Source organism: Microcebus murinus, chromosome 8 (genome assembly GCF_040939455.1).
Source record: "Microcebus murinus isolate Inina chromosome 8, M.murinus_Inina_mat1.0, whole genome shotgun sequence".
NCBI classification, from domain to species: domain Eukaryota; kingdom Metazoa; phylum Chordata; class Mammalia; order Primates; family Cheirogaleidae; genus Microcebus; species Microcebus murinus.
This window is the reverse complement of record NC_134111.1, coordinates 92,783,675-92,808,629: the sequence shown is the minus strand read 5'-3', so window position 1 is coordinate 92,808,629 and position 24,955 is coordinate 92,783,675. Positions and strand designations below refer to the sequence as shown.

General features: G+C 34.8%; 1 protein-coding gene across 1 annotated transcript in view; it reads right to left on the bottom strand.

The window, feature by feature from the left end:
* Nucleotides 1–24,955, bottom strand: part of ACSL3 (acyl-CoA synthetase long chain family member 3) — a 67,504-nt gene that overhangs the window by 4,381 nt on the left and 38,168 nt on the right. The window contains exons 3-14 of the mRNA XM_012741942.2: nucleotides 18,397–18,574; nucleotides 16,880–16,989; nucleotides 15,532–15,670; nucleotides 13,388–13,538; nucleotides 11,955–12,078; nucleotides 11,626–11,697; nucleotides 10,234–10,373; nucleotides 6,957–7,129; nucleotides 4,888–4,962; nucleotides 3,354–3,545; nucleotides 1,886–2,000; nucleotides 473–630 (exon numbers count right to left, since the gene is read on the bottom strand). Coding sequence (XP_012597396.1) covers nucleotides 473–630; nucleotides 1,886–2,000; nucleotides 3,354–3,545; nucleotides 4,888–4,962; nucleotides 6,957–7,129; nucleotides 10,234–10,373; nucleotides 11,626–11,697; nucleotides 11,955–12,078; nucleotides 13,388–13,538; nucleotides 15,532–15,670; nucleotides 16,880–16,989; nucleotides 18,397–18,574 — 1,627 coding nt within the window. The remainder of the gene's footprint in view (nucleotides 1–472; nucleotides 631–1,885; nucleotides 2,001–3,353; nucleotides 3,546–4,887; nucleotides 4,963–6,956; nucleotides 7,130–10,233; nucleotides 10,374–11,625; nucleotides 11,698–11,954; nucleotides 12,079–13,387; nucleotides 13,539–15,531; nucleotides 15,671–16,879; nucleotides 16,990–18,396; nucleotides 18,575–24,955) is intronic.

The following is a 24,955-nucleotide window of genomic DNA, read 5'->3' as shown; positions in this document are numbered from 1 at the left end:
ATACTGACAAATCAAAAAACATAGCTGTTTTTATTAAAGCTATATTATTAAACTAGTCTTGAACCAAAAGAAAAAACAGGTATAGGACATTAGTACAATCAAGTACCTGTACCCTAACATTGTATAAAGTTCCAAAATGAGTTCTGGATGGTTCATTGAGGGCTACTGTACCAGGAAACTGAGCAGGAACAGCTGAGATAAGGAGAGAAAGGGCCAACCCAGAAAACAAAAGCTGCAGAGATGAGACCATTCAATATACATGTAAGTCAGTTTGGTGGGAGCAGATGATCTGTGTTTCCTAGAGAGGGGGGCTTGACTGGGGAACTGGTTAAATATGTATCCTTCCATCTACCAGTGGTAGAAACGGTTTCTGAGCACAAAGTGTTGTGCTCTAAGCCTTGTAACAGGTTAAATGGATGTAACTACTCTCTTCCCATCTCAGTTCTTAGAATCAGTTTAACAGAACACTCACCTGAAATAGCAGCTTCAGAAAGTACTTTAAGTACCTCATTTTCCATTTCACAACTGTTACACAGCTCCTCCCAAGTCCCTTCAAGTCCTTTCTTTCGAGCTAGCTCTGTTAGCTCCTTTTGATTTGGCACAACAAATCCAATGACATAAGAATGATAACTGAAATATACAAAGGACAACTTAGATAAGGAAGGAAATGGTATACTATGTTAACTACAGTTACTGATTACAACGACAGTAATTAACTCTTGACTATTTTTAAAAAACACGTGCCACATTTGGTACTAGCATACTTATATCATGCAACAGCTAGTTTTGCTGTCTGATTCACACATAGTATGCTCTAGTGCTTTGGCAGAGTCCATCGTTAAATAAACCTCAATCTCCCATTCCATGATAAATTTCAAAAAAACATAACTATTATGAACAGTGCCATGTATACATGTTTTAAAAGAAACTTACGAATATTACAAAATTCATCTTTAAAAAAATCAGTAATTCATGGCAACATGAATTAAATAAAACTAAAATATAATTAAAAACTAAAGAATCAAAATAATCTGATTATATTCATTTTTGCTTTTGTTACCACAAGAACTTGTTTATAGAGGAACACTGAGTATGCCCAATGAAGACAGATATTTTTTTTAAAGACTATAAAACAATAACTTAAAAAATGGCAGCTGCACAGGAAGAGAAGGATAGTTCTGGTCACCATCATGTAAGTATAATCCAAAACCATAACATCACTAAGGAAAATACTAAATGGCTAATTGAAGGGCAGAATCATTTATAAATCAATGTAGTTCATTTTTAACTTGGGCTGTACCCAAAAGCCTGTTTTTAAATTGGTTTTTCTGATACAAGATTTTCAATAATCGTCAATTGCTGTAAACAGGTTCTCAGCTGCCTCTGTGGCATCATGGGCTAGAGATGCTATGTATTAAGCCACAGTGTAACTCTGCTTAAGGTGGGAGCCCATAACCCTGCCCAGGGTCCTAAGTAGACTCAAGTTCAGAGCAGAGAAGTACTGAACAGTGTACTGCTCACTGATATTTCTTTACTCCCCTTTCCCCTGCAGGGGTTCTGTGAAGCATCCCATGCAGAGAGACAGGTAGCTAGGGATACCAAAGCTGCAGGAAGGAAGATTTTATTTTCTTTACCTCCCAGCCACACAGGACACTGCAGCAAGATATAAAGTAGAAAACAGGGATATAGAGAAAGATGATGAGGGGAAGCATTACAAGGAATGAGTTAGCTAATGGCTATAATGAGGAGGAGACTGTTCCCAGTGATAACATTAAAGAAGGATGAGTTCTTGGAGTAATTTTACAAACAATGTCCATACGGGGAAGAAATCCCTATGACACACCAAATGTTTTAAGTAAAAGTAGCATGAATTCCACTTTCTTACCTATTTGCATATGCACAGATATTATCTATTAGTGGAAGATTCTTCAAAGCTGCCTCTACTTTCCCAAGAGAAACATATTCTCCTGCTTGTAGTTTTACAAGGTCCTTTTTACGATCTGTGCAAAACAAAGGTGGGAAGAGGAAAACATTGAGAAGAATAGTATCAATAATACCTTTAACACATATAAATACTGGCCATTCCCTACATAATTTGCTATCAGATTATTTAAAACTTTATTAAATTAAGCATTAATTGTTATGCTAAAATTAAAAGTACATAATAAAATTAGGCCCTGATTTTTGTACTATTAAATATATTCTCTTAAGAGAAAAACAATTAGCTTCTGCTTAAGGGACTCTGGCATCAGGGCTTCAGGTATGTGCTACTGAGTAAATATGATCCTAGTATCCATTAATACCAGGCAGGTTAAGAAGATACTCAATGCCATCTGTAAGCTCACATTCTATCTGGAGAGATGTATAATGCAAAAACATACTACCGCAATACAATATGGTAGTGCTAAGGGTTAAGACTCTCCAAACTAGATTTGGAAAGAATTCCTACAAGAAAGCCCTGAGCTACACATTAAGGGAAGAGTGAGAGGCAGCCAAGCAGCAGCACAGCACTGGCAAGGGTTAGAAACATGTTGGTTCAAATGTCAGCGGCATAGAGTAGGAGGGAAACAACTGAAGATGGACGTGGAGAGGTGAACAGCAGTCATGTAACAGAGACACCCTGGACTGAGCTAGGAGCCATTAAAAGGTCTACAGTAAGAAAGTGATCCAGTAAAAACAGTGTTTAGTAATCACACAGTAGAAGGGAGAGAGTATGTTTAAGTGGCATCAAGCACAGCAACAGAGAGGAATTTCACAACAGAGTGGCAGAAGGTGCAGGCCTGAGCTACAATCATTGCAAAGAGGGACAGAGAAAAAGAGAAGAGTATGAATTCAATCAGTGGGATGTGAAATAGCTTTAGGAGCTGACTGAAGAGAAGAGTCACCTCTTCCCAGGTTTCTAGGTAGCATGACCGGGGTAGAAATGTCGTTAACTGAAAAAAAGGGGAGAAGAGGAAGGTATTTTTCATCCCATATAGGTCACAGTATTTGAGCTGCCTGGCTTTCCATCATTCTCTTGGGCAAGGCAAGGACAGGAGAGCCCCATCCATAATCTCTAGGCATCAAAAAATTCACAAAAATGAGTATTTCCAATACAAGCAAGAAACAAATAACTAAGTGTAATTTAAAATACCACTGTTATTGAACCATTTTTGAGACCTCATAACATGTCAAGACTCAAATTCCACAGTCCACATTAAACATTTTTATATTCCAGGTTTGATGCAACAGCCCATACCAACATTACATAAAGATATACTTACATTATTAAACATCTTTTCTAAATACATTGTACCTCTTGCATAAAACTATTTAAGAAATGTTCACTTTAGAAAAATTATTAGATGGCTCACCAATAATCTTTAAACAACCATCAGGATCAAATTCTCCAATATCTCCAGTACAGAGCCACCTCTGTCCATTTTCATCTTCAAAGAAATCAGCGTTTGTTTTTGCTTCATTTTTGTAGTATCCCATTGTCACATTTTGGCCACCAATAAGAATTTCCCCCCTAGGGTGTGGTTTATCCGTATTAAAGTATCCACCTAATAAATAATAATTCTGAGTTAATTCAATATTTTAATCCCTATATGCAACATGAAAATTTGAAACTATTAGTTTCTAAAAAAGGACATCTTATTTTAATCCAATTAGAGCTTCCCAAAGGAAGCAAGGCAGACACTAGGAATGAACAAAGTTTATCAATTTAAAACCAGGTGCAAAATTTCAGTTGCTTAACCATAAGCATTTATGCCTTTAAGCTACTACCTCAAGAAAAAAATCACACTTTAAAATACAACATCTGGCTAGGAATGGTAGTTCATGGCTATAATTCCAGCACTTTGAGACGCTGAGGCAAGAGGATTGCTTGAGGCCAGGAGCCCAAGACTAGCCTGGGCAACATAGTAATACCCTGTCTCATAAAAAATTAAAAAATTAGCTGGACATGGTGGCATATGTCTATAGTCCCAGCTATGCAGAAGGCTGAGGCAGGAAGATCGCTTGACCTCAGGAGTTCAAGGCCGCAGTGAAGCTATGAATCCCGCCACTGCACTTCAGCCTAGGTGAGAGAGGAAAAACCCTGTCTCAGGAAAAAAAAAAAGAATGCAACATCCTCCACTCATTGTATACAATAAATACAAATATTACAGAGGTAAATTGTTTAAAATATTCTATAGAGTTTTAAATATCATAGTAATAAACTGATACAAGTATTAAGACATGCATTTAACAACAGAACAAATCTCCAAAAGCATAAACTTATTGAACATTTCTAAAGATAATTGAAAAATGACATTTGAGTCTTAGAATCTTTATCTTTACTTTAAAGGTACATCCCAAAACTCATAGATAATTTGTAAATTTTAATAGGATCAAATGAATTTTTAAAAAGTGACTAGTATTTTAAATGGCATAAGCAACAGACTTTTAAGGACTTTTAAGGAAAATTTCCCTGTGATAATTCCAGGTTAAAGCCCTCAGGGAAAAGGAAAAACATGTAAAAATCCTCAGCTTCAGAGAATAAATTGTCTAATTTTGCTTTTACAAAACAAAGTTATGATCACTCCTAACTTATCGACATTATTCATTTAGCACATTTCTCAAGTTTTTGCCATAAGTCTTATTTGCGTGTATATAATAAAATAATAGGCAAAATAAAAACAAAAACAACAATGGTTCTAATTCTTCAGAACCATCATTGAAATGAATAAAACAAATGCAATTCATGTCGTTCTAAATAAAAAAACATCTACTATAAAAAACAACAATGAGAACTCTGGCTGTTTATATTGTGAAATAAGATAAAGGACATGAAGTACAATTCTAATTTTAAAAAGTTTCAAAATTTTAATATTAATTATAAAAATGCTATGTGGTTAAATTTACCTTCCTCCCAGTTCTTTAATTTGATTTCACAGCAAACTAATGGTGCTCCCACTCTGCCAGTATTGTAGTCCCACACTAAGATATAAACAAGGGAAAAAAAGGATTTGAGAAAAGTAGTTAATAAACTGCTTCATTTTTCTAAACTACCAAAAATGATGATTCATCCCAAAGCTCAGATATCCTAAGAGAATCCTTAAAATAAGTCACAAACTAGTGAACTGCACAATTGTACTGTTTGGTTCACAATGAGTTTTTCTAAAACCTGAATTAATTATTACCATTAAAAAAAATCAGGAAATTTTACATATAAATGTGAACTCTCCAGTAATGACAGGCCAACATTTCAGACACAGCAACAACTGTTCAGTTCCCCTAGAATCCTCACCCGTCACACTTCCTTACATCGGGGCCACTTCACTCATTTAAGTAGCTACTCATAAGTTTGTAGTCCCTACATTTTTTTTTTTTTTTTGAAACAAAGTCTCACTCTGTTGCCCAGGCTAGAGTGCCATGGTGTCAACCTACCTCACAGCAACCTCAAAGTCCTGGGCTCAAGCGATCCTTCTGCCTCAGCCTCCCGAGTAGCTGGGACTACAGGCATGCGCCACCATGCCCGGCTAATTTTTTCTATATATATTAGTTGGCCAATTCATTTCTTTCTATTTTTAGTAGAGACAGGGTCTCGCTCTTGCTCAGGCTGGTTTTGAACTCCTGACCTTGAGCGATCCTTCCACCTTGGCCCCCCAGAGTGCCAGGATTACAAGCGTGAGCCACCACACCCAGCCTGTAGTCCCCACCTTAAAAGATGATGCAGCACAATGGTTTATGCCTATTCCACTTTCTTATCATGCCTCACAGCTTTGCAGTACAAAAATACCTTTCCAATCTTCCCACATACAACCATTTCAAAGAAAGATCTCTGCAGCCTCCCTCACATCAGCTTGTGCTATCACACCCTATCTAAAATTAATACAGTAATAGCTCAGAACCAGGCTGGAGAGTAAGATCCTTGTTAGCTTTCAAGGATCTGAAGGAAGAACCCTCCACTATTACGAATTACTACTGCATTATGTTTCCTCTTCAAACATCATTCAAATATCAAAAGTGAAAGGCTAATATTGAACACTTCAAAGACCTTTATTTAAAACAGTTACTGATTAATCACACATTTAATTTGAATCTTAAAAATAGAAGAAATTAAGGATCCTCAGATGAAATAAACCACACATGCATGTATTTAAGCTTGCTTATTTCTTGCAAAACAAGACTTAGAAGTAGCTTTGAAAAATATATAATATATAGAGAACATAACTGAAAAGCAGAAAAATAAAATAATGCAAAATAAATCTGGCATAAGAATGGTACACAGAAGCACTCAAAATAATAAGGAAAAACGATCACTTAAAAGGTTTAGTATCTATCAGTATTTACAAAATATGAGTAGGAGAAGGATACATAGCTTTATCTACTTGTGGAAGCAAAGTAACTTTCTTCTATAAAAGAGACACAGGAAGCACTATGTAATTCATCTGGAAACCAGGTGGCTGAGATGGATCCCCTCCTCAACCATGTTGCCATGATAACTTTGGTAATAATATTCTCTAGACCTGAATCTAGTTTCTCTCTACACTTTCCCAGATCCCCATAAACTTACCTATACAACTAGACAAAGACACCTTACTTTTTCTACATTAAAAAAAACTAATGTGAGAAAATAAACATATACAAAATGGTCAATGCTTGTTACTAAAGCTTCTTTTCTAGAACACTAAAAGTTTTTAATATTACATATTATAGTTTAATATAAAACTAAAAGCTTTTAATATTACATATTATAGTTTAATATAAAACTACTCTAGATGAACTATTAACCATAGATGCACCTAATACACTCTTAAAAATTGTTATAATATCAATAATCACAGAACCTAGAATTAACCATTATTCTGCTACACAAACACCTTAATTACTCTTCTCCTATATATCTGCAGGAAAAAGCTCCTACCAAAAAGTGCCTGGAGTTGCACCCCAGCCACTGGTGGACGCTCCATTTCATGGACAACACTAACCTTCTGTAATTGTTCCAGCCCCAGCAGATTCAGTAAGTCCATATCCCTGACCAACAGGACAGCAGAAACAGATATTCATGAATCGCTGCGTGGTTGCAGAAAGTGGAGCACCGCCACACAAGAGAATCCGAATATTTCCACCTAGCAAGCTTCGAACTTTCCGGAAAACAAAGCTAAAGAAAAAAATTAAATAGAGAATCACAGAATTTTAAGACTAAATGAGATTTTCCAAATCATTTAGACTAATCTCCCAATTTTGATATGTGAGATTTTCAGATTAAGCGACTTATCCAAGGTCTCACAGCCCATCTGGAAGATTCTCTTGACCCATTACTTAAATCTTAATTTTTAGAATTTCAGCAAGATGAAAAATATATAGTTTCCTCTTATGAACTTTCCAAGGCCAGGCACGGTAGCTCATATCTATAATCCTAGCATTCTGGGAGGACAACGTGGGAGGGTTGCTTGAGGTCAGGAGTTCGAGACCAGCCTGAGCAAGAGCCAGACCAAACTTCTACAAAAAATAGAAAAATTAGGCAGGCATGGTGGTGCATTGCCTGTAGCCCAGCTACTCAGAAGGATGAGGCAAGAGAATTGCTTGAGCCCAGGAGTTTGAGATTTCAGTGAGCTCAACGATGCCACTGTACTCTAGCCCAGGTAACAGAGTGAGAGAGACACTGTCTCAAAAAAAAAAAAAAAAACCCAGAACTTTTCAACTAGTATTTGAATTAGAAAACTATCAGGTTTAATTTTGCATAATGATAGAAAACCCTTTGCTTATGGCCAGAGCAATTAGTTTTATATCATTATTTATATACCATATATATCATTAATATAATACATATTATGTATTAATACTAAATAATCCTGTATCTATCTATATTGAAGTCAAATTATTTTTTGCTTTAACTTACTTCATTAGAAATGTGTACATATTTATATCATCAATCTAGCTGTTTTTAAAGTTTCACTAATTCAAACTTTGAAGCGTTTGTTTTAAAAAAACTAATAAATTATCCATGAGGCATTAAAAAAAAAATTTAGACATCTAATTGATATGTTTCTAACAATACACTAATAAAAAAAAACTGCATACTACCTTGATCAAAAAAGGCAGAGGATTCTTTAAAAACAAACAAAAAATTCAAAAACCGTGAAAACTAAATGGCGATCATTTAAATAAATAATATTAACAGACTTTCTAAAGCCAGTATTTAGTCATCCCTCAGTATCTGGTCCTGCAGATACCAAAATCCTTGGATGCCCAAGTCCCTTATATAAAACTGCATATATGCACGTAATGTACACACATCCTCCCATATACTTTAAATCACCTCTACATTACTTATATCACCTAATACAATGTATTAGGGTTGGTGCAAAAGTAATTGTGGTTTTAGCACTGTTGAAATTTGCTGTTTGATACTGGAATACATTCTTAAATAAATGTGGTTATGTTATATATATCAATTTAATGCACATTCCTCCCTTTACTTTTTTTTGCTAATGACATATTACTTGCTATTTTATATTTATTTTAGACTATAGAAATGATGTTAGACACAAAGCAAATTCCAGCAATTTTCTTATTCCAGTTCAAAATGGGTCATAAGGCAGCAGAGACAACTAACAACATCAACACATTAGGTTCAGGAACTGCTAACAAACGTACAGTGCAGTGGTGGTTCAAGAAGTTTTGCAAAGGAGTCAAGAGCCTTGGAGATGAGGAGCGCAGTGGCTGGCCATTAGAAGATGACAATGACTGATTGAGAGCAATCATCGAAACCGATCCTCTTACAACTACACAAGAAGTTGCCAAAGAACTCAATGTCGACTATTTGGTTGTTTGGCAAATTGGAAAGGTGAAAAAGCCCTAAGTGAGCTGATTAAAAATTAAAAAAAAATCATCATTTTGAAGTGTCATCTTCTCTTCTTGCATGCAACAATGAACCATTTCTCGATAGGATTGTGACATAGAATGGAAAGTGGATTTTATAAGACTCGAGAAGACCAGCTCAGTGGTTGGACTGAGACACCATCTCCAAAGCACTTCCCAAAGGCAAAGTTGCACCCAAAAGAGATCATGGTCACTGTTTGGAGGTCTGCTGCCAGTCTGATCCACTACAGCACTCTGAAACCCATTACATCTAAGATGTTCAGCAAATCGATGAGATGCCTGCAAACTGCAATGCCTGCAGCAGCAATGATCAACAGAAAGATCCCAGCTCTTCTCCACAATGCTCAACCACACGTTGTACAACCAACGCTTCAAAAGTTGAACAAAATCAGGCTACAAAGTTTTGCCTCATCCACCATATTCACCTGACCTCTCATCAACCAACTACCACTTCAAGCATCTCAACAACTTTTTGCATGGAAAACACTTCCACAACCAGCAGGATGCACAAAATGTCTTCCAAGAGTTCGTCAAATCCCAAAGCACCAATTTTCATGCTACAGAATAAACAAACTTATTTCTTGTTGGCAAAAATGTGTTGACTATAATGGTTCCTATTTTGATTAATAGATGTGTTTGAGCCTAGTTTTAATGATTTAAAATTTACAGTCTGAAACTGCAACTACTTTTGCACCAACCTAATAAATCCTATGTAAGTTACTATACTATATTATTTTTATTGTTACTTTTTATTGTTTTTCCCCCTGAATATTTTCAATTCAAGGTTGGTTAAATCCTCAGATGCAGAACACAGATATGGACAGCTGACTGTATATCACACTAAAGAGACAAACAAAGAAAGACAGGAAAAAAAAATTATAAAGCTCTAAATGATATGAATCATCTGAAAACTATATTAGTATTCTCATAACAAATAATTTGAATATCATACTTTCATTTTCTAATTCCTAAACTATTTTATAACAAAACCATAAATCTATGTATTCCATTAACACTACAAAACTACAGGTCTGGAATAAAAGTGGTCACTTAAAACTTTACATACAAAACATTTAATTGTATTTGATTACCGTTTAATATTCATACTGAAATAAATTCCAAAGCAAAGAGAAGCTATTTCTCAACCAAGTGTCCACAGAAGATATAAGCACACTATTAAATAACAGCAAAATTATAAATAAAAAAAATTTTTAAATGACATTGCATTTCTTAAATTGCTCACATTCTTATGCAGGATGGATTTTTAAAGAGTCCCTTTGAGTTTTTAAAATAAATTTATTTCTTATAATTAACTGGGCTATTAATATGAACTAAATGATTAAATTATCAAGGGGAGGGAGTAAGGGAGTCTTTATTTACCTGTCACACAATGGAGTACTACGTCCTTTTGAGATCTGTTCCATTTTGTAATTATAGGCCAGAATAAACAGATTTCGTTGAAAACTACTCATTTCATTCACTTTATTCATGACATTTTTGTAGATCCGATCCATGATTTCCTTGATGTATAAAAATGAGTTAATATAGTTAATATCAGCTGTCTTATACATCCAAATCTTAACAGATTAATACTTCTATCAATATTAAGGCATTTTAAAAGATGTACTCTATCAGGGTAAAAGTTTTAAAACAGAAGCAAAATTAGTTTAAAATGAGGTTTCTATAAAAGCAAGTTTTAATGGCTGAGATATGTCTAGATATTCATAAGAATAGTAAGAAAAAAAAACTTAGGAATATACCATTATTGATTCTTTATATTACTTTGTTTATCATATTTATTCTGATCTAAAAATTAAACTCAAAAATGAAATGAACTACTTAAAATGGTTTTTTAAGATCTCCTAACTTTATCTTATAAAGATATAGAGAACCATATTTGTCGCTCGCAAAAAGAACACAAGAATTTTTTGGTTTGTTTTCTTTGGCTGTTGTCTTTTAATGCTATATCCAGGAAATTGTCCTTGTCAGCACTGCATTTTGTTTGCTAGGTCCATTACTATGAAGTATACTTTCACAATTTAACGTAATTTTTCTCCTACAATTTTAAATTATTTGTAATTTTTAAGTGAACTAAGAATTTAAAGTAGGATACTACTTAGGAAACTATAATTATAAAAACTCTAAAACTACTGATCATTTATTTATATCTGACTTTGGAATAACTATGTAGTTTATGCTTGATGTAAGCACTCAAGTGTCTGACAATTCTAAACACTTTCTAACAAACTCAGAAAGCCTACATTAATTAGCAGGAGCCAGAAAACTACTGCTGTCTTATTTCTATAATCTCATTCGCAGGCCTCTCTATGACATCAGGATGCATAGTACTTCTCACATAACTCAAAGTTGCTCCAGCTTGTCTGTTACTTTTTTTGGTATAGACCAGACTTTCCCTGAGGACTCAGGAGGTTAATTATATAATTTGCTTAGAAGGAGGTGATCTCAAACCTTCCCTGCTATCTCCTGCTGGGCTTTAGGTTTCCATAAATCAGCAAACAGATATAATGATTTTTATTTAATAAGAAGCTATTTTTAAAAAGGGGCTGATAATTTCATATGGAAGCTAAAACTGAATGTTTAGTAAGAATAAAGCTAAAACAAGATTGAATAAATCCTGTAAAACTTAAGGAAATATCAATAATCAATACGGAATAAATCCTACATAATTACCTTATCAATAATATCTTTTTCACTAGCATTTTGTAGATGATACTTTTTAGTACTCAATATTAAATAATGGTCAATTCTTACCGGAACAGCTGCCATCAGTGTTGGTTTCAACATGGATGTATCCCCTTTACTTCCTTTTTTTATTTTTGAAGACTATAAAATAGAGAGAAAAAGTGATGCACATAAAGTGATCTTTATTTTAAAAGTTCAATGGAATTCTTAGATCAAAAAGTATATTATAAATTCATCATTCTAATGTACTTATATTCTAAGAAGCATTTAAAGGGCAAGAGCATATTTTAAAATGATTATCTGTCATCCTTACAATATACTATGATACTGACTGAAAAAAAAGTGTTAAAAATAATTATGATTTTTTTAGTATTTCAAGTCACAGACATTTAATTTACCTGATCTGCTAAAGTCTGTGGTGAAGAGTAGCCAATGCGGCATCCGTGAGAAAGACAAACAAGCTCAGCACTTAATTCTAGAACATGAGCCAGAGGCAAATATCCAATGTATACATCTTCCTCTCTAAAAGAAAAGGGAGATATAAGAAGCAAAGGTCAGATGCTATCTCTGTCAAAAATGACCATAATGGGAGCAAGCTTGAAGGCACACAAAAGGGCCCTCAGAGAATTGTTTTTGCTGGTGGAGTGTATGCGTGTGTTCGTGTTAAAGAGAGAAAGAAACAGACAGACATTGGGGATAGTAAAAACAAAAAAGAAAACTAAAGCTCAATCTAAAACTGAGAAGGCAGGCACTCTCAGGAAAGAGTTCTGTTTTCAGGTCCTACTTGAAGGCACTCACAAATTATGAGTGCTTTGCAAAGTGCGAAGGCAGAAGAAATAGGAGTTTGGAAAAAATAAAAAATGAAGAGTTCTTTTGAAGAACAAATGAAATCATCTGAGGAGGAAAACATCTTTAGATCTAATATACTACCAACCAGAAGAGTCCAAACAGAATCCACAACTCTCTGCCAGAAATTTTACAGAAGGGACTCCTGTTCTGGGAGTTGGATTAAATAATAAATTATATCTTAATATAGAAGAAAATGTGTATGTATATATTTCAAGAAGTACCCCCACACCCAAAATATGGAAGGCAACTGAGGCAAACCTATAAAGAAACTGTTGCTCTTAATTTTTTCTGAAATGTATAAAGACATAAGAAAAATTTCCCCATTCCCAAATTCAATCCCACAGTAACTGTGTGTGTGTGTGTGTGTGTGTGTGTGTGTGTGTGTGTGTGTGTGTGTGTAATTTCTATGCATAAAGGCATCAAACATATCTAACCACTGCAACACGTCAGTCATCAGAATACTGATCTCATTTCTGGGAATGTTTCCTTGACCAACTTCCATTTGGTTTCCTCTATCAGTCTGTTTCCAACTCTACTTTTACCCTCCCCTGCTACCATTGAAGTTTGTTTTGCAAAGAAAAGGTAGAGATTGAATACAGAAGCTCAATAAATACTTACCAGATTATCTGTTCACCTGAATTATATTTAGATATAAAAATAACTATAGAGGCAACAATGCCCAGCTGATTAAGATAATTTTAATTAAAAGCCTTACAACTATAAACACAGTTAAAATTTACACTTTATGAACTTCCATACCAGTGGTTCTTAAAAAAAAATTAAAATTTAATAAAGTATCAACTTTACTTTAAACCTCAAATTATAACCCTTTTGCAATTAATTTTAATATACTTTTTAAAATGAAATGTTTACTATAAACAGTCTCTGAAGAAGTAATTAACCATACTACTAAAATGACACAAATGTTAACATTATAACAGAAAAATATTGAACTACTCAATGTTATTTCACTATGACATACCCCAGTCCTGGAATCCTTTCTGCCATCCCAGTTATGCCAGCAATAATGTTACTATGCGAGATCATGACTCCTTTTGGAAGTCCTGTGGATCCACTTGTGTACATGATTACCGCAACATCTGAGGGCAATGGTTTGCTATGAGTTTGGTTTTCTGTATTGAAGGAAAAAAACAACCAAGCACACTTTTGAGAAATTCAGCCACATCACCAATTTTTTTTAATAATCATTTATTTGTGAACTCAATTAAACAAATATTAATTGACCTCATAAAGAGGTTAACAAAACACATCAAGTCCTTGCACATGAGGGAGATACACCTATTGGGATAGACAAACAGATTAATCTACTAAGAAAAATGAAGCAAGACAAAGTGAGAAGATTATAGTACATATTATTTAGATGGAAAAACCAGGGAAATCCTCTCTGTAGAGTTGTTACTTTAGCAAAGACCTGAATAAAGTGAGAAAAGGAGCCATAAAAACCCTGGAATTGGGAGAAGAGTATTCCAAGTAGAAGGAAATAGCAAGTGCAAAGGCCCTAAAGTAGGAACGTGTTTGGCATATCTAAAGACCAGCAAAGAGTGTGGCTAGAATGGAGCGTGCAAGAAGATGACAAGGTGAAGTAGCTGCCAGGAACACACATAGGGCCTCAAAGGCCATCCTAAGAACTTTGGATTTCACTCTGGATGAAAAGCAATGTTGTTTTGAATAGGGGCATGTCATCATCTGTGACAAGGATCGCTTTGCCTACTATGCCCCTACCTAACTTTAGTAAGGGGAAAAAGGAATTACGGAGACAAAAGGCCATCCCAGTAATTCAACTAAGAAATAAGGATAGCTTGGACAGAGTACCTAGATATCTGCTAAAAACTATTCACTGTTTCATAGTGGCAAAGTTAACTTGGTTACACTCAGAACCCTAGATTAAAAGATAATGTAACCCATTTGCAATCATAAGATTACAAGCCTAAGGACAGCAACCAACATGCTATAGAGGTGGCACAGCAGAAAGACAAAGAGAAATAAGTCATGGATGACATTTTTGATGTGTGAACTACTCTCAGAACTACCCTCCATGTCAACTTCTAAGTGTGAAAAAATTCTTTAAACATGTTCCTAAGAGACTACCCTTTCTCTCCTAATCATCCAGATATACTCTTTAAGAAAAATTGTTTTCATTTGGAAGTCTTGCTTCCAAATCTGTCATTCACTCCTTCAACTCACAGCACATCCTGGAAACGGTAATCCTTATGTCATCTCACCTCCACGCATCAGGTCCTGCCGTACCCCGCCAAGATCTCCTTTTCCTTATCTTCTATGAACCACACACTATATGTTTTCTTCTTTCCTCTATGATTAGATCTCAGTAATCTTTGGGGCCACCCATTCCCTGTGGGGGACCTCACCCACTCCCACTGCTTCTAGCTTCCAAAACTCTTAACTCCAAACTTAACTCCAGAGTAGTAGACTTGTATATGCCACTGCTCACTAGATACCTACATATGAATATCCCATCAGCACCTAAAATTCAACATAACCAAATTATGTCAGTATAACCCTGTCCCTGAGCCCAGTGATTACTTGTAGTTAATCACTACGTTTCCAACTACAGAGGAAATACAGTTCCAGCATCCCAGCAGTTTCTGCAATATCTCTAAATACTTGTATACTTTCTAACATTTTTTGACACTTATTTGAGAATAGGAACTTCTAGAGTCACCATGCCTATTCTAGTTGAAGGATAAGGTTGATCCTTCTGGAAAGGGAACAAGAAAAAAGAGGCCTCCAAGTTTAGCCACTCTACCTGTTAATATTGACAGGTAATTCACATAGGAAAAGTTTAATGTCATTATTTATAAACAAACTTTAAACCATCCAAAATGATCACAAAAAGGAAACAAGAAAAATGAATAATGCTAAAGTATTTTAAATTAATTTCAAATGCTACTTTAGAATACTTATATTTCCTTAGACCTTTCTTTAAAGGCTAAATAAAAGTAGACCTAGAGGGACCTACTTCCCCAACTTACGGTCTAGAAAACTGATGTGTCACTTGATCTAACATTAGGATCAAAACTCGGGCATAATTCTGGAGAACACAGTCATTGGAGAGCTCCCATAAGGCAATAGCAAATTGTGACATACCCATGCTGGCCTTAGCTCCCAGAGCCTGCACTGCAGCCATGGTATGCACAATGACACCCTTAGGGAACTCGGACCAGCTTGGTGGCTTCCCATCAACAGTGATGATGTGCCGTAGGCGTGGAACCAAAGAAACTATATCCTAGAAATACACAAACATTCATCATGTTCATTATTTTTCAAACAGTTAAGCAAATAATTCAGGACTAAGAAAAGTAGCTTACCATATTAAGTGAATTATTGAAGTAATTTCTTAAAAACGCAAGAGGAAAGGGTGCACTGGCATAACTTCACTATTTTCACATGAAAACATACTGGGTCTGAATTAATTACAATTTTACAGCATTAGATTTTCTCTGTCTACCCCTGTCTTTGGTAAAATTCTCATCATCAAGAGTACTGTCTTACAAAATGGGCATATGAACACAGGCTGCCTGAACTAGAGAGAAACCAAAGGCCCCTTGTGTTTTCTAGAGCCTAAATAAAAACATATGGGGAAAGGTGGAGGGAATTCACATGTAAACTTGTTTTTAAAAGAACAGCCCAGATATAGGGAGTTTTCTAAAGACTGAAGAAACCTCTTTTTACCATAATTTCATGAAATATCTCCTTTAAACTTACAAATAATTCAGAAAACTCATAATTACTAAATACCTCAGAAACAAAATAAAGGAATTACTAGTTTAAAATATAACCCAATATTACAAAATTACTAAAAGTGGACTAGAAAATAGATGAGCACAATGTAAAAAAAATAGCTGTAATTCCTTCAATTTAGACAGAGGCATATTAACAATTAATTTATAACTCTGGACTACTTATATATGAATACACATGAAGTCTACTTTTTATTTTCTAAAGGAAAGAAATAAAGCATGACATTCTTTTTGCTTTTGTTTTTTTTTTTTTGAGAACAGAGTCTCACTACTCTGTTGCCCCGGCTAGAGTGCTGTGGTGTCAGCCTAGCTCACAGCAACCTCAAATTCCTGGGCTCAGGTGATCCTCCTGCTTCAGCCTTCTGAGTAGCTGGGACTACAGGCCTGTGCCACCATGCCTGGGTAATTTTTATATATATATATATATATATATATATATAAATCTTTAGTTGTCCAGCTAATTTCTTTCTATTTTTTTAGTACAGACGGGGTCTTGCTCTTGCTCAGGCTGGTCTCAAACTCTTGAGCTCAATCTGCCCGCCTGGCCTCCCAGGGTAAGTATGTATGATGTTTTTAAAAGTTTACAAAGATATTAGGTCTGAGAAGTCATAAAAGAACTAAATATCAATAATCAGGCTCATGACACTGGAAAATTCTAAACCATCAGACAGTTATAAAGTAACTACAGTCCTCACCTTCAACTTTGTTTGCAAGAGTTCTTTACTAGTAATGATGTTGGTCACCTCTGTTTCATTTAATCCATGAACAATTGCTGGACCTCCAAGCGTAGCATATAATGTAACAACTACAAGGAAAAGCAGCATCAAGTCAAATATTCAAACATTTCATGAACTACTACCATATATCAACAAAGCCTCTGAAAATGGATGTGAATCACAATGGAGTATTCTGAACTCTATATTGTTAAATCCACAGTCTGTAAGAAGCAGTGTTGTGTTTTTAAAAATCTTAATACACTAATCAACAGTATATCCACTCACCCTCCCCTAATTTCCTCAAGATTTCCAATATTTCAAAGTAAGATTTTTAAAATTTTATTTCACCTACAGATGTTACTCTGAGAACTATCATGCTGGGAAGGAATTATAAGTGATTTCTAAAATTTCAAAATCTTAATTGTTGGCTACTTGGTACAATGTGAAAAAAGATTCAAAGGTAGCTTGAGAATTAATGTGGAATTGCAGGACACACTGATCACCGACACTTTGAAGGCACTTGCAGCCCCAGGTTCCTCTAGGAGCTATAAAAAAATTATTTTTAAATTATTTATAATAAAAAAGAAAAAATTATTTAAAAATTATTTATAATAAAAAAGTGTGAAAAAGAACATGTACTAATAAGAGGACACACTGAATGTCAAATTTAAATCATATGTCAAGAAAGGAGCATAAACCAGTGGCAGCACTGCTTATTCTAAAGCAGAAATATCTAAAAAAAAAACTCTTAGAAATGCTAAAATTAAATAATATTAATAATAATATGGATTTTTATTTACTTTCTATATAATTCAAAAAAGTTAGATATATAAAACGACTTCTGAAAATTCTTTTAAAGCTTCTCAAAAGAAGCATAATGTAAATACCAACCTATGAAACAAATATGGTATGCATGTTTAAAAGAAAAAGGCATTTACAGCAAGAAATCTGATGAAACTGTATTTCTGTTTCATTTGAAGGCTGAGACAACAGTCACAATTACCATCACATTTTGGCACCAAGATCTCCGAACTTAAGGTTCCAGGACTATCTTGCGATTAGATTGAGCCATCGTAATTACCACCCAAATAATTGCATTAAAATTCTCTATTGTCTAAGCTAACAGCTTGAAGTTCACCAGGTTTGAGTATGTAAGTGTTTTACACAACTGCTATTACTGTCAGAAGTGACATAACAAAATGACAGTAATTTCAAAAGAGGATTCCTGAGAAATGGTAGCAGAGCAATGAGCCCTTAGTGTAGGTCTAGTTCCCCAAACTTGGAAAGTCCCCTATGAATAGGTTCAAATCCCCTCACTACATTGACTGGCACAACCTTTTCCAAAATAAACCCAAAATTCCAAGTCATAACAAAGAGTTCCCCACTAATTGGACACAACGTGAAAATTAACATCAGAATTCTAACCTCTTAGGATTGAAGTATTATAATAAAAAGCTTTAAGTCCATTCTTTTAGAAGATAAGAAAGCCTACGTACGCTGAAAATTATACATAAAACACGCCTGTGCAGCAATCATCCACTCGGCCCTGGTCTCACAGAAGATAGCAATGTTGGTCTTCGGTTTCTGACCCAACAGCTGTAGGCCATTTCCAAAATTAAAAGCTCGAACGAAGACATCCTCATAGGAGAGCCAATTATAGTTTCCAAGAATAACCTGATAAAAAAATACAATTATTTTTTAATATGACCAAAATATTAATTTACAGAAAGAAACCAGAATATGTTCCAAAATTTATGACAAAAATAGAAAGTTATGTTTGCATAGTTATTTTTTACTAATAAAAAGCTAGAAATTGAGTTTAAAGTAAAAAATCTAGTTTAAAAATTAGTTATTTTATGATATCTCAAATCTCATACTAAATCTTTAAACATAAGCATTTTTTTATTTCTTTTTGGTTTTCAAAAATATTCAGAGTTTGATGAGATATTAAAGGTCAACTTCTTGGCCAAATGGTCATATACTAATAACTCACTTAGAGATTTAATTTACTTAAATGATTTACACGTTAATTTAAAATTTAACCTAGTATCAAGTACTACTGATAACAAAAATTTTTCTTTCCCTCTACTCAGGAATGCCCAGATTTCATTAGTACAATATGATGCATAAAGAGAAACTGGCCCTACCCAAGTAAAGAAGTGTTTGTGGCTGTTCAATTTGAATTACTGTATCAAAGTTTGGATAAGCAAAGCAAACAAGTCTACATAACCAGGTGGGGACTTGTTACATTATTCATCAAAGTCCCCCTCTGTTCATGTCTTAAATGCTCACTGGTACCCTCAGGCTTCCAACATTTTGTATTTATCAGAAATACAGGTAACATCAAGTGTGCATTAATCACAACCCTCTTTTAAAGCAACATATTTTTGCCTTTAGGAATTTTCTTCAACATATAGACAAGACCACAAATTCCCAATTACATACAGATTGAATAAAAGGCTCCTCTCTCTGCAAAAATATATAGATAATTCCTAATGTGGCTGTGTCAGTAATATATGTCTCAAACACCTTAAAATCTGACCATATTCATTTCTGAAAATGCAAGCAAAATTCAAGAGCTTCCTAAAAAGAGATTGGATGAAGATAAAAAATAGAAAAAGGATAAATGCTGCCCTCTAGTGTCCTATTCAATGATGGATTTAAGAAATAAATTCTTAATTTTAATGGATAAGGCAACTGTATATAAGATGATACTTATTTAACTTTAGCGGTCCCAAACTCTCACCTTGCTCTGCACCCCCACGAAATGCTCAGCACGAGGAGCTCCAATGACTTCAAAAGGAGCTCTGTGGGGGTGAGAAGACAGATGAGAATTTGGCCAAAACGTGCAGGAACCGGATTACAATTATTAAGAATTTTACACTCCAAAGAATGAGCTACCTTCTAGATTCTAGAATCTAAATGACTGGCTTTATAAATTTCAAGGAATATGTGTGCTCTGAAAAGTAATTTGATATATAATCCAAATGTGTAAACTTGTGCAATGATGCCACCATGTGGCAAAGAAATCAAGCCATGAGTTTAATTCAAGAATAAGGTTTCCTCATATATAAAAAAACAACATATAAACCAAAATCGGAATTTCACTACCATAATTCTTTAAACCACTGAATCTTCTAGTAATTATCTTTCTCATAAAGATTACATTAGAGGACCCTCCACTGCATAATTTTATCCAATTTGTGCTGAAACAAGTTTCTAATCCTAACTTTGGGCCTATGGTTTGACCTAACCCAAGATTAAACTCATTTATTTATTCCCTGTCTATACTGTTGAACACTGCTACAAGAAAAACACCCAACCTTATTAAATACAGGAACATAGACCTCACCACCCCACAATCCTATTATACTTCCCTGGTATATTCATTTTCTCACTCTCTGAAATAGCTTTAAAACTTTCTCTCTACTCAAATACCCTCCATCCTTCCTTCTTTGTTTCTAGAAGATGATCCTGTCTCATACTAAAACCTCTGTAAGCACTTACACTGTTACTTTCACTATTTGGGATAGAAATATTTCAAAATTATATACTTTCCTGTCTTCAACAAAGTACACTTGATTTCATTTAACCTTTCTCTCTGCAACTGCAGATCACTATGAACACATTATTGTAAGAGAGCCAAAGAGAGTGAAAATATTCAAGAGACCTGGATGTTTGTTAATAATTAAGATAATGATGAGGGCAGCTAACCTTTACTAGTGATTACTATGTGCTATGTATTTTGCAAACATTACTAACTTATTAAATTCTCTTTGTAACTGTAAAACTATTAACCCTATTTTACAGATGAAAATACTGAGGCATAGAGAAAGTATAACTTGCTCAAAATCATACAACTAATACATGATGGAACTGTAATGTCAACCCAGGCAAACTCATTCCAGAGTTTAAGTACAAAATCACAATGCTTCAACTGCACTATCACAAAAGGAGCCAGGATCTTATTAAACAGGTGAGGTGGCCTGATTAACAACTATAGAAATATTTTAACTGCTGTGTGTGAGTGTATTATAGCAGAGGGCAAGAGTGGAAGCAGGAAGACATGTAAAACAAAAAAACAAAGGGGGGGGGAAGAGTTGGGGGCTGTAAGGGGAATAAATCAGATACTCCTGCTTTTGTGGTTTGAGCAATTTGGTACATGGTAGTTCTTGTAACAGATAGGATGACAGGGAAAGAAAGAAACAGTTTGGAAGGGGAAACCAAGAGAATAGTAATGTAATAACCACACTACAAATACTGGCCAAGAAATCGACCATTATTCTTTATATAAATTATGATATAAATGTCCTAATAAATCAGAAAATAAACATTATATATATGCAAATAGTAAACAATGTGACAGTGGAATAAAAATAACACAAAAACAGGCATTTAGAGGAAAATAAAACTAAGTCAACTTACAAGGACAGAAATAAATATTTCTATTAACTTTTTAGATCAATTTTGAGGGAATGTCATAGTGAAATCTTCTCTAAGCACTATGATTACCTAATCCCATTTATTCTCTTCTCTCTAATCTGTGTAAAATCTATAAGAAAAAAATTAAAAATGTTTGATAGCTCACAATATATTTGAACCACCCTGCGCTCTTTTCTGTTTCTGCTTTTTATTCTTTGCTAACTTTGTTTGATTTCACATATATTTTAAAGTTGTTCTGAAATCCAATCGTTTCACTATTCTACATTTCAATAAGACATGAATGCAATGCACTTATTGCTAGGAAGGCTGGAATCAAATGATACTGACACATAATCCAGGTTTTAACTCTGCTACAGTTTTAAAAAACCATATGAAACTTAAAAAGATGAGACAGTAGTCCTTAAGGCCTGCCAGGTGCCTTGTGCTTCTCTGTGCCCCATGAGAGAGTCCCATTTTGGTGAAGCTGGTGGCCCCTCAATCCTGGGCATAATTAGAGAAGAATCATCACAACTGCCTTTTCTTCTGCTTATCTTCCTTTGGGAGCTCAAAACAGACTGTTAGGATAAGACAAAACAAAACTTCAAAGTTCATTAATTGCAATAAGGTTTGTGCATCTTTGCTTCAGATACAAAGATACATTCTCAGATACATTTGGGGGTTAATCCTCAAAAGTCTGCCCCTCAAAAAAATTTAGATATTGCTACATCATTAGCTTTCCTATCCAACTGAAGATTATCTTCAAATATGGAAACTATTCAATGACAATACACTTCAAAAATGTCTTCTGACCTCCCTCCTGAGCTTGATCTCCTAGAGCTCCCACCTGAGCTTGAGTAGGCAGTAAGGACAGACGTCCAACAGCTTAATCCAACAGTTGTGAAAAGCTCCTCTTTTTAATATCCTATCACAGTAGATGTCATACAATGGGTCTAACAAGAGACCAACAGAGGAAAGGAAAAAAAGGAGAGCCTAGCCTGTTTAGCATGCAGCTGAGATACCTACTCTCCAGTCTGCAGATTCCTGCCACAGAGGACCTGCAACAGAGGACCAACAGAAACTCAAGTCTTAGCTAGCCTACCAGTGGTACTGCACACTTTCTTCTGGAGTAAGGCCAAGAGAAAACATATTTGTCATTTATTATACACAAAGCCTAAAAATTCTACTTTCCCAATGGACCTAATTTTGGACAAGAAAAATATAACATGTTTCCACGTCAGAGTCTGGATATAGCCTTCTGAACTAAGCTTGATGAACCACAAATGCCAATTTGATCAATAATGCTAACAGTAGGCAGATCTTCTGACATATGGAAACTGCCTATACAAAATAAAACCTCAGAATAATATGCTATAAACGGAAAACGTTGCTGACTAAAAACAGTTTGTCTCACCTGTTAAATTCTATGAGTTCAAATATTTCATACTTGGTTGAATAATCAACGAATACAAAGGCACCATGGTCAGGCATGGCACAGCCACATACACTTAGACACACATAGGAAGAAAAAAAATTTTCCTTGTGTCCATCCTAGCTCCTGTATAGACTATATTTAGGGAACATCTATGATAGCTCTAGGATTTTATTTTATTTATTTTATTTTATTAACCACATGTGTTATACTGACACATGAATTAATTAAGAAGAAATTTCATATTCACTACACAAGCTTTTTTCCTTTTTATATAATAAGGAACTAGTTTGCTGCTGTATGTACTGAATGATGACTAAAAGTACAAGTCACATATAATATATGTGAGATAATGGAGAAAAATTAAGCTTCCTGTAAAATAAGACTTCTATTATGTACACTTAGACTAAAAGTAAGAAAACCTAAACTTTGAATTGAAATATATTAGATCAAAAGACAAAAATGAATACCTTTCAGATATGCTATAAGGAACATAGAGAAGGCAGAAGAGTTGAAAACTTAAGCACACAAAAATGTAGTGTTTTCAGTACTAACAGATCTCTCAAAGACAAACTCAAGGATAGTGTACCATAAAAAGCATCCACTAAATATGACAAAAGCTGACTTCGTTATGATAAAATGGTTTGCAAATTATAAACTATAGGCTAGAGAAGAACACGCGTAACAACATGATTTCACTTTCTAGAAATGTGCTTTATGTCCAGTTAGATCTCAAGTTTTAATTAAGTAGCAAAAAATTCAATTTTTTCTAAGACAGCAAAATATGCCTTATAAGTAAGGTGACCATACAACTTTATCCAAACAAGGGCACTTTTGAGCTTGTCTGGAGGCCCTACTAATGTCAGAATAACAGGTATAAATCAGGACTGTTCCAGGCAAAACAAGACATATGTCACTTTACTTAAAGGCAAGGAAATTTATAGATCCTATTGTTGAGTTAAAATGTTTATAGTTTCTAGGAATTACTGACATCAACTTGCTTGTCATTTCCTTTATGTTTAGAGGAAAATGGCACAGGGAATTTGTATGGTAAGTTGCAAATTAATGGGCCATGAAAGAGGTTAAGCAACATCGCCCTGGCCCTCCAGTAACAAGAGGAGCTCTGAGTTTTTCATTCCACAGTTGTGGTTTGGATTCCCCTTCAAGATCTGAGAGTTTCATCGTGGCTGACAGAAAAAAGGCAGTTGGGGGGGTCAAGATATAGTTAGGATTGGATAAGAGAAAAACAACTTTGCCTAAAAAGGTATTAAACCTATAACATAACCAAACTATCAACCAACTACAGATCGTGCTGCCTCTAAAAAACACTTTATCTTTCATTTTTACCTACCAGAGTTTTAAAAACTGCTTATAAGAAAGCCACGAACCCAAGTTCAAAAGTAACATTTTTATGCCATTTCTACACTATCATTCATAGTAAAGTCCTATTCCATGATGTAAGTCCTTATGTACTCACTGATATAATTTTCCCCACTGAATTCCCAAGAATATAATATAGTAATAATACAGTAACATAACAATGAATGCTAGAGCATTTACATTAGGTAACCACAAACTGTTCTAAGCACATTACAGATGTGTGCAAACACACTCAATTAATCCTTACAAGAACTCTGCAAGCTGTGATTAGTTAAGGATTATGAGTTCTGGAGTCAGAAGGCCTGGGTTGTGGTCTCAGCTCCAGAGAACAAATATAAACAAATTAGCCAGGTATGGTGTCACATATCTGTAATCCCCAGTTACTTGGGAGGCTGAGGCAGGGGGATCACTTGAGCCCAGGAATTTGAGGCTGCAGTGCACTATGATCATGCCACTACACTCTAGCCCGGACTACCGAGCATGACCTTGCCTCTTAAAAAAATAAATAAATAAATCACTTTTCCAAAGTCACAAAGCTAGTAAGCGGCAAATCCAAGATTCAAACCCACAGTCTTGGTCTGGAGTCCAGGCTCTTAATCATTGTTACGCTGCCTCTATAGACATCATCATGTCCTCTGTTTCAAATTAACACTGGCAGGTTCCTCTATATTTGTGAAGAGAAATTTCTTTAAGAACCACACAATTGCCACGACCAAATTACCAGGACATTAAGCACCCACTGCAACCCACATCAAAATCAAAAACAACAGATCACACCCCAAAACTCAGAGCCATTTTAAGCACCTAGGTGCTTCTGGAAACCA